This window comes from Pseudoliparis swirei, chromosome 4 (assembly GCF_029220125.1).
Source record: "Pseudoliparis swirei isolate HS2019 ecotype Mariana Trench chromosome 4, NWPU_hadal_v1, whole genome shotgun sequence".
In the NCBI taxonomy this organism is placed as follows: Eukaryota; Metazoa; Chordata; class Actinopteri; order Perciformes; family Liparidae; genus Pseudoliparis; species Pseudoliparis swirei.
In genome coordinates, this window is record NC_079391.1 from 913,462 (window position 1) to 924,411 (window position 10,950).

A 10,950-nucleotide genomic window follows, 5' to 3' on the forward strand; every position below is an offset into this window, starting at 1 on the left:
TATCTATATGATCTGCATCTATATGATCTGCATCTATATGATCTATATCTATATGATCTGTTTCTAGGGGGGCGTAGCGCCACCATCAGGTCAACATCAACATGACCCATCATGATGTTAGCATTGTGAGCTAGCATGATGCTGGCATGACTTCAACATTTACTTTGCCCATATCAGCCCCAGCTAATACTTCCTTCCCTCCTTTCCTTCTTTATTCGTTCCTTTATTTCTTCTGTTCTGCCTCCCTCCCTCCCTCCCCCCTCCCCCTCTCAGGCAGTGGTCTAAGACGGAGGAGAGCGGTGGCTTAGCGCTGTGGTTTCCAAAGAAAGATCTGGAGAAGCAGGTGAGTTTCCTTAAGTCGTCTCCTCTCAGCCTCCTCATCGTTTCCTTTGACGTCCTCCCTGGACCGGATGCTTAGGACTCTTCTGTGTCTCCTCTCCTCAGTACCGGGCCCTGGACCTGCCCATGTTCAAGCACTACGTCGGCTGCGCCGCCTTCATCTTCCTCTGCATCTTCTCGGTCCAGATGCTGGTCACCAAGGAGTGAGTAGAGGAGGAGGAGGAGGAGGAGGAGGAGGAGGCTGATGTTCTCTCTCAGTCGACAGGTGTTGGTGCTGTGCTTCGGGGTTCTGCTCTGGGTGCTGCTGCTGGCGCTGGCCGTCTGCTTCGCAGGTCAACTGCAGGTCAGTGTCTCCAGACTCACGCTGGACGTGATGATGTGAGCTGATGAAGACTTCTGCTCTTTATGCTGCATGTTGGTTTAACCTTCTTAACCCTTCACCTGCCATCACTGTTTCATCGTGACCTCTTGACCTCAGTGGACGCGTGCTGAGCGTCTGACTTCTCTCTAAGTTTGTATTTCAAGGATTCAATTTGAGTTTCATAGAAGAGAAAATTAAATGTGAAATTCTTTAACGAATATTACGTTTCTGTTGAGCACAAAGCCCGGAGGAGGAGGAGCAGCAGGAGGAGCAGGAGCAGGAGGAGCAGCAGGAGGAGGGAGCAGGAGGAGCAGCAGGAGGAGCAGGAGGAGGGAGCAGAAGGAGCGCTCACCGTGTTTCTGTTGACTCTGTTTCCAGGGTTGAGGAATTCACTTTAAATCCAGATCAAGATGGAGACTTCTCATCATAATGAGAAGAAGATGTTTTTATTCCTCCAAAGGCTTTGTCTTCATTATCGTGACTCTGAACTAGTTCAATGTAGAGAGAGAGAGAGAGAGAGGTGAATGGAAACGTGTCACGGCGTTTTCCCTGTTTCTATAAGTGACCTTCTGACCCGGGGCTGACATCAATGAGGTCATCAGTGTTTCCTCCTCTGACTCTGGAGATGGCGTGTGTAGAAGCTCATGCTCTCTCCTTCTCCTATCTCCTCACTTTTATCTCCTCCTTCCTCCTCACTTCTCCTCCCTCCTCCTCAGCGTCTGTTCCCAGAGAAGCTGTCTCGGTGTCAGTGGCTGCCGGCGGCGTCCGAGGCGGCGATGAAGCGTCCGTGTGTCCGTCTCCCTCTGGCCTCGGCGACCACGGCGGCCATCGTCGTCCTGGCCGTGTTCAACCTGGTGAGACGCCACAGACACGGCTACAGACACCGCCACAGACACGGCCACAGACACCGCCACAGACACGGCCGCAGACACGGCCGCAGACACTGCCGCAGACACTGCCGCAGACACTGCCGCAGACACGGCCGCAGACACGGCCGCAGACATGGCCGCAGACACGGCCGCAGACACGGCCGCAGACACTGCCGCAGACACTGCCGCAGACACGGCCGCAGACACTGCCGCAGACACGGCCGCAGACACGGCCGCAGACACGGCCGCAGACACGGCCGCAGACACTGCCACAGACACCGCCACAGACACGGCTATAGACGCCATTAGACACCGCTACAGACGCCGCCACAGACACAGACACCGCTATAGATGCCATTACAGACACCGCTACAGACACCATTACATACACCGCTACAGACGCCGCTGCAGACACCGCTATAGACACCATTACAGACGCCATTTCAGACACCATTACAGACACTGCCACAGACATCGCTACAGACGACAGACACCATTACAGACACTGCCACAGACACCGCTACAGACACCGCCACATACACCGCTACAGACACCGCTACATACACTGCCACAGACACCGCTACAGACGCCATTACAGACACCGCTACAGACACCATTACATACACCGCTACAGACGCCATTACAGACGCCGCTACAGACACTGCCACATACGCCATTACAGACACCGCTACATCGCCACAGACACCATTACAGACACCGCCACAGACACCACCACCGACGCCATTACAGACACCACCACATACACCGTTACAGACACCATTACAGACACCGCCACAGACGCCATTACAGACACCACTACAGACGCCATTAAAGACACCGCCACATACACCGCTACAGACACCATTACAGACACCGCCACAGACACCACCACCGACGCCATTACAGACACCACCACATACACCGTTACAGACACCATTACAGACACCGCCACAGACGCCATTACAGACACTGCCACATACGCCATTACAGACACCGCTACATCGCCACAGACACCATTACAGACACCGCTATAGATGCCATTACAGACACCGCTACATCGCCACAGACACCATTACAGACACCGCTACAGACGCCGTTACAGACACCATTACAGACACCGCTACCTCTAGCTCCGGCTGCTAACTCCAGTGTCCTCCTCCTCCTCCTCCTCCTCCTCCTCGTCCAGTCCAGAGTTCCAGGATGCTCCTCGGCGGGCGGCGCCCTGCGGCCCTCTAACGGCTCCACGGCGCCCCTCGAGCCGGGAGACGAGGACGTGTTCTTCTACCTGCCCGTGAGCGACGGGACGGTTACTCCATCAGGAACAATGCTCCTCTTCTTTAGGGGGGGGGGGGGTCTATTGTTAGACAGAAGATATGTTATGCTCATTTGGACTCACTGAGATAAAGATGAAATATACCATTCATTTGCTTGAAGTAAAGCAGTTAGTAAAGCTAACTGTGAGCAGCCAACACTCATTAACCGACATATTATATTATATATATATATTATATATAACAATAATAATATATATATATTATATATATATATAATATCTATGATATATATTATTTATATAGGTATTATATAATATATTTTATATATATATCATATATATATTAATAATTCTTATAATAATATATATATATTAGGGCTGTCAGCGTTAACGCGTTAATCTATGCGATTAATTTGGCCGCGTGAACGTACTATAATATTTTAACGCAATTAACGCAACTGTTTACTTCCGGTGTTCGTTGAAGTGTTTACACTCCCCTGAGTGTCAAGCCGCGGCTGTACGGTTTGACACTGTTTCCGTTTTTAAAACAATTATTTCTCCGCGAAAATAAGGATCATAAATGAGTTTAACTCGTGGATGAATCAGTCGGGTTTCCTCCTGCTCCTCCTTCCTCCGTCTCCCCCTCTGATACTCAGAGGAACGGAGGAGCGACGTGTCGGGGGACGCGGCGCGGAAAGAACTCGTCACACGAAACCTTCACCGTGATTGGTCAATCCGTTTGTCTGTCAACATTTGGGGAAAAAACAACCAATGAACACTCAGTAAATCACAAAGGACCTCCCACCTCACGGGTGAGGCTCTATAGCAGCCTGTCAGTCAGAGAACAGAGAACACGGCACACGGGCAACTGAGCCTCATTGAATAGAGCTGAGATTGTTCTGGAATGTTTGATGTAGAACACGTGGGGGTGTGTCACATGCAAACGCCTTTAAAAGGTGAATTTAATATTTTTTTGTAAAATGTATAAAATGCCCTCAGCCTCCAGAGGGTTAACGTGACATATGTGAATGTCAGTCAGTTACCAAGGCCACTGGTTCTGCTGCTGTTCAGTGGTAAAGATGACAGGACCAATGGAGTCTCAATATACTTCTTTTTTTTTTACTAATCTGATGTTTCACTGAAGAAACAATTTATCATCCACGATATTAAATACCTCGCTGGCACTTTATAGGTAGGAGCCCCTTTGAAAACACAGCTCTGTGTGAAGTTTTGTCTTTAAAAAGAAGAAAAAAAAACTTTTAATCGCGATTAATGAATTTCAAAATGTGCGATTAATTAGTAAATTTTTTTTAATCGATTGACAGCCTTAATATATATATGACAGCCCTAATATATATATATATATATATATATATATAATATTTAGCATATATATATTATACATATATATATAATATATATCATATTTATATAATATATATATGTATTATATAATATATATGATACATATATAATATATATATATATATATATAAAGTAAGAGTTAAATGTCCTTGCCTTAATGGCGGTGTGTATGTAACGTGTCTTTAATTGTGTGAATGCTCATGAGGCCTCATGGACCTGCTGCTCCTCCTCCTCCTCCTCCTCCTCAGTACTCTGTGTTCTGCTGCATCCTCTCTCTCGTGGCGTGCGGCGTGTTCCTCCGCGTGAGCTTCGAGCTCAAGGTGCTCTTCCTCACCGCGGCGTCCACGGCGTACTACGTCATCATCCTCAGCTCCAACCGGGAGCTGTTCCTGCTCTACGGGGACTTCCTGCTGGCCCAGCAGCTCCACGGCTGGAACTGCAGCAGGTGAGAGGGGCCACAGGGCCATGAGGGCCACAGGGCCATGAGGAAGACCTTCAGCCTGAGGGCCACAGGGCCATGAGGAAGACATTCAGCCTGAGGGCCATGAGGGCCATGAGGAAGACATTTAGCCTGAGGGCCACAGGGCCATGAGGAAGACCTTCAGCCTGAGGGCCCCAGGGCCATGAGGAAGACCTTCAGCCTGAGGGCCCCAGGGCCATGAGGAAGACATTTAGCCTGAGGGCCACAGGGCCATGAGGAAGACCTTCAGCCTGAGGGCCACAGGGCCATGAGGAAGACCTTCAGCCTGAGGGCCACAGGGCCATGAGGAAGACATTTAGCCTGAGGGCCACAGGGCCATGAGGAAGACATTTAGCCTGAGGGCCACGAGGAAGACCTTCAGCCTGAGGGCCACAGGGCCATGAGGAAGACCTTCAGCCTGAGGGCCATGAGGGCCACAGGGCCATGAGGAAGACCTTCAGCCTGAGGGCCACAGGGCCATAAGGAAGACCTTCAGCCTGAGGGCCCCAGGGCCCTGTGTAACCTCTTCTGCCGTGTGGCCCTCAGCGGAGACGCCCACTCCGTCCTGCGCTGGCTGGGGCTGGTGAAGCACCCCCAGGTGATGAGCTGCATCTACATCTCCCTGTTCCTGGTCACCATGCTCATCATCTCACAGCAGGTCAGCACCTCCTCCTCCTCTCTGTGTCCTCCTCTCTGTGTCCTCCTCTCTGTGTCCTCCTCTCTGTGTCCTCCTCTCTGTGTCCTCCTCTCTCTGTCCTCCTCTCTGTCCTCCTCCTCTCTGTCCTCCTCCTCTCTCTGTCCTCCTCTCTGTCCTCTCTGCTCTCTGTGTCCTCCTCTCTGTGTCCTCCTCTCTGTCCTCCTCTCTGTCCTCCTCTCTGTCCTCCTCTCTGTCCTCCTCCTCTCTGTCCTCCTCCTCTCTCTGTCCTCCTCTCTGCTCTCTGTGTCCTCTCGTGGTTCTCGTGGTTCTCGTGGTCCTCAGGTTCTCGTGGTTCCTCCAGAACGAGTCGTGCTTCCGGCAGGACTTCCTCCTGAAGTACAAGAACCGCACGGAGCAGGACGAGATCGAGACCCGAGAGAACCTGAACCGCCTGCTGCTGGAGAACGTGCTGCCGGCCCACGTGGCGGCGCTGTTCGTGGGCGAGAACAAGAAGAACGAGGTGAGGGGGGGGTCAGATATATATATATATATCATAATATATATTATATATGTATATATATATTATATTTAAATATATATTATATGTATATATATTCTTTTTAATGATTTCCAAGCAAGTTACTAAATAATTGTAGTTGAAGACATTTTAATATCTATATATATTTATATATATATTTGTGTATATATATAAATATATATGTATGTTTCTGTCTAAAAGCCTCCATTAACTTATAACCTTTGACCCCCCCCCCCCCCAGGACCTCTACTACAAGTCCTATGACTGCGTGTGCGTGATGTTCGCCTCGGTGCCGGACTTCAAGGAGTTCTACACGGAGTGCGACATCAACAAAGAAGGTCTGGAGTGCCTGAGGCTGCTCAACGAGATCATCGCCGACTTTGACGAGGTCAGGAGGTCAAAGGTCAACGAGGAGGAAGAACATCCTCATTACTGTAAACCGTGAAGACCACGATGAAGAGCGTCTCTTTGCTTCCCGACAGCTGCTCTCCAAACCAAAGTTCAGCGGCGTGGAGAAGATCAAGACGATCGGCAGCACCTACATGGCGGCAGCCGGGCTCAGCGGGACGCCGGGCCAGGAGAACAACCAGGTGGGGTGGCTACCGGGTCAGAACCGGGTCAGCACGTCGTCAAGCTGCCATGATACAGACTTAAAGCTGGAGTCGCATTGAGGTGGTCCGTGTGCTCCGCAGGACCGGGAGCGGCAGCAGGCCCACATCGGGAACATGGTGGAGTTCTCCATGGCGCTGATCGGGAAGCTGGACGGCATCAACCGGCATTCCTTCAACAGCTTCCGGCTGCGCGTGGGTGAGCGGCGGCGGCGGCGGCGCTGTGGGGGGGCTTGACGACCCAGCCGGTTGCCGTGGTTACCACGTGCACGATTGGCGCCCGTGTCGCGTTGCGTTCACTGACTGTCGATGAGGTCGTAAACTTAAACCTCTCCGACCTTTCACAGAAATGTGGAGCGTCTGCTTTTTAATGGTCAGGATTTAGGAACTTACTCTAAATTTCCACTCGTAAATAACTTTGGTCAAGTTGAGTACATGCAATAATATATATATATATATATATATTCTAATATTCTTTTCTTGTTTATATATTTATATATATATGTATATACTTAAATATATATTAATAAATATTAAAATAAATTAATTTATTACAATACATATATATATATATATATTAAAATTATATTATTATATATATATCTTTATTCCAGACTCATGGGTCCATAAAACAACAAACACAAATACAACAACAATATATAAAATACAATACGAGGACACCGGTCCAGCCATTGCAGCCAAAAAAAATCACTCGGGATTAAAAAACATACAAACATTTGTTCCATTGCTTCCAGAAACAAGAGGAATACCTGATATCACTCAGTGCTGGGTCAGCCAAGGCTTTTATAACGACATTCTCCGAGACATTTAGTCGACATTTAAATGTATTCATAAAATTCCTCAAAACAGCATGAAAAGTGGGAACATTCCGGCTCACAAACATCTGACTTGCACTTGTCCATCTCGGAAGCTTGAGCAGGATTCTGAAGGCATCATTGAAAGCCATCTGCATCTTTTTCATTGTCCCTTTACTATAGCTGCACCACAGGTGGGCTGTATAGAGGAGAGCAGTCGGCTCCAAACAGAGCGGTTTGAACGTCTTCTGTCCACATGTGACATTTACGTGCCAGCATGTTGGCTTGTGCATACAGTTTGCAACACTGCCGCTGCACATCGTCATCATCACTGAGGTCCTTCCTGATCATGTGACCCAAATACCTGTATTTCTGAACCACATTTAGCTCCTGGTCTCCCAAAAAGAATGAAGGAAAATGTAGCTTCTGATCCTCCCTGGTTTTTGCTATCATGATAACACTCTTTTTGGAGTTGAACTCGATATCATAGTGCACCCCATACCTTGAGCACACTGAGCAGTTGCTGTAAGCCAGCACTATAGGGTGACAGGACCACCAAGTCGTCAGCGTAGATGAGATGATTAATGAGACTTTCTCCCACCACACATCAATTCAATTCAATTCAGTTTATTTGTATAGCCCAATTTCACAAATTACAAATTTGTCTCGGAGTGCTTTACAATCTGTACACATAGACATCCCTGCCCCAAAACCTCACATCGGACCAGGAAAAACTCCCAAATAACCCTTCAGGGGAAAAAGGAAGAAACCTGGAGAGCAACAGAGGAGGATCCCTCTCCTAGGATGGACAGATGCAATAGATGTAATGTGTACAGAAGGACAGATTTAGAGTTAAAATACATTCAATGAATATGACAGAGTGTATGAATAGTTCATAGTAGGCATATTCCACGATGGAGACCTCCACGATCCATCAGGCAGATGGCGGTGGGGAGGAGGAGTGGGCGGAGTCTCAACAGTGGGCGGAGTCTCAACAGGACAGTGGCGTAGTCAGGAGCAGGAATTCCACGACCCAGACCTCGATGATCCATCAGGCAGATAGGATCTATGCCGTCTCATAGGGTCCGATGACCCCCATGTCTTACACTTTGTTAACTCCTTAGAGAGGTCATCCATATAGAGATTAAACAGAGCAGGGGACAGTATTCCACCTTGCCGGACACCATTTGTCACTAGGAAGGGTGCAGATACACTCTGACCCCATCTCACTCGCATGGTTTGACGTGCATGGTGAATGGGCGCAACCCCTCGGCTGAGATGATGTTGCTCCAGCACCGAGTTACACCTTCCATACCCGACTCGGGGCCTCCTCGTTGACCTGGCCAATCGGTGCATCCCTTCCGCTCAACACAGGCTGTTCAACCCGGCATATGCGTTGATTCATATCCGCCGTTATCTCTCGGAGATCCTCACAGACATTTGTCTGCATACACATAGCATGTTTCATTGAGGTCATGTCTGCACTTAGACGCTCAATTTTCCCAAGCAGGCAAGAAACATCCAGGGAGTTGAACGTCACAGGCGGAAATTCGTCTATGTAATGAGACACAAAACGAGGGATATCCTCACCCGCCTCATGAAGTAGTTTCAAACAACTCTTTACATTATTCACGTCTTGTTGAGACCCTTATGTGCTACAAAGCGTTGACTGGAGCTTGGACAGAGTTCAAAAAGAACTTTCCTTGAACTCTCAATCCAATCCGATCCGAAGTGGTTCACAACTAACAAATAATATCGTCATGACTCATAGTCTTCATTTTTATGACGAGGAAGTTTAAAAGTTCATCTTCCACAATGACTTTACCATCAATAGCCTTGTAGATTTCTGGTTTAATTCGAGATCTACTCGGAGCAGCTGCACTTCCACCAGCTCCCTCCGCCATCTTGGATCTCCTTATTATATATATTCAAATAAATAAATATATTTCTTTAATATATATATGTATATTTATTTTGTATATGTTTATTTATTTATATATATACATATTTTCTTATTTATATACATAAATACATACTAAAATAATCAATTAAATATATATAAATAAATATATATTCAAATAAATAAATATGCATAAATATATAAATATACATAAATATATTCAAATAAATAAATATATATATAAACATATACATATAAATAAATAAAGGTGTAGTCAGTAAAAGACACATAACCCAACCTGAACTTCTCCACTCCGGCAAAATTATTCCCAGACGTTGATTCTTAGCAGACGGTTTACAGATTAAACGTTTCATTTCAAACATTTACATTTCATTGGAGATAAAAATGTACAAGATCCATAAACCAGGAATGTGTATCGAGCTGCTTATCAGCCTCTGAGTCCAGACACAGTTTTGTTTATTAAAAGCACTTTGACTTCTCCTCGGTGACGTCGTGCTTTTGTAATTCCTGTGTTTTTCACAGAAAGAGATTTGCTTATTTAATATTTAATAATACCAAATATAAGTTGCTTTACTCATTAATATTGATCTCGAGCCAGTGAGCCTCCTACCTGTAGATGACTCATTTCATTATGTACGTTCCCTCCAGGCATTAACCACGGCCCGGTGATCGCCGGCGTGATCGGGGCGAGGAAGCCTCAGTACGACATCTGGGGAAACACGGTGAACGTGGCCAGCAGGATGGAGAGCACCGGGGAGCTCGGCAAGATCCAGGTACCCGCGGCCCCGTTTCATGAGCTCGGCTTCAGAGAGGAGCTCCTCCGACTCGGGGAGTTCAACCTTCAACCGGCTATGAGGAGAGGGAGAGAGAGATGAAGAGAGGGAGAGAGGAATGAAGAGAGGGAGAGAGGAATGTTGAAAGGGAAATCACCACAAAGAATCTATCTATTTGAACTCAGGATGTAGTGCGACACGCTGTTCATGTTCCAGAGAGAGAGAGGAAGAGAGAGAGAGAGGAAGAGAGAGAGCGCTCCTCAGGGGGGATGTTAGAACATTTCCTGAATTGACTTTAGTGAGTTTATCGGTTGTTTGTCAGAAGTAGTGAACCGTCGCGGTGCATTCAGGGACCACTCCTCAGGTGACTTTAGTCTTCATGGTCGTGACCTCTTGACCTCCAGGTGACGGCGGAGACGTCCGACGTGCTGCGTAAGCTGGGCTACTCGGTGGAGTGTCGGGGCTTCATCAGCGTGAAGGGCAAAGGGGAGCTGGAGACCTTCTTCCTGTGCACCGACACCAGCAAGCAGCAGGGCCTGGGCTGAGGTCACGGACTCCTAGAGGTCATGGACTGAAGTACCCAGAACTCTCTGTTGGACGTCTCAGGAGGTCGGAGACGTCCGGCGTCCCTTTTGAACTTCCTGTTCCCTCGTTGCCGTTGGCGATGGAGGAGCATCGTGCTGACGCTCTGAAGGCTGCTGGCCCTTTAAGAACCTCGGCGGCTCCGTTGCTGTGTAATGAGCGTGAGGCTGGACAGAAGCTGGACATGTACATCTGTAAACACTGAGCCCGGCTCTCTGGACAGACGTTAAAACGTATGTGTGTGTGGATGTCGTCGTCAACAGATGTCCCTGAACGCCTCTTATGAAACATGGCTCTGTGACAGTGGTTGTATAATAATGATAATAACGACGTGTCGGCCTTCATGTGAACAAAGTGAGTTTCTGCAGCTCCAGAATGTAATAAATGTTTTCAGAAGTTTGAAGTTTGT

At 47.8% G+C, this 10,950-nt stretch overlaps 1 protein-coding gene across 4 annotated transcripts in view; it reads left to right on the forward strand.

The window, feature by feature from the left end:
- Positions 1–10,944, forward strand: part of adcy7 (adenylate cyclase 7) — a 42,523-nt gene extending 31,579 nt beyond the window's left edge. For all 4 annotated transcript variants that reach the window (XM_056413063.1, XM_056413064.1, XM_056413065.1 and 1 more), the window contains exons 15-27: positions 274–343; positions 445–542; positions 598–682; positions 1,417–1,554; positions 2,756–2,860; positions 4,456–4,652; positions 5,214–5,325; positions 5,666–5,824; positions 6,084–6,230; positions 6,325–6,432; positions 6,535–6,649; positions 9,835–9,959; positions 10,364–10,944. In XM_056413063.1, the coding sequence (XP_056269038.1) occupies positions 274–343; positions 445–542; positions 598–682; positions 1,417–1,554; positions 2,756–2,860; positions 4,456–4,652; positions 5,214–5,325; positions 5,666–5,824; positions 6,084–6,230; positions 6,325–6,432; positions 6,535–6,649; positions 9,835–9,959; positions 10,364–10,504 (1,600 nt within the window). In that variant the 3' untranslated portion in view covers positions 10,505–10,944. The remainder of the gene's footprint in view (positions 1–273; positions 344–444; positions 543–597; positions 683–1,416; positions 1,555–2,755; positions 2,861–4,455; positions 4,653–5,213; positions 5,326–5,665; positions 5,825–6,083; positions 6,231–6,324; positions 6,433–6,534; positions 6,650–9,834; positions 9,960–10,363) is intronic.
- The last annotated feature ends 6 nt before the right edge of the window (positions 10,945–10,950 follow it).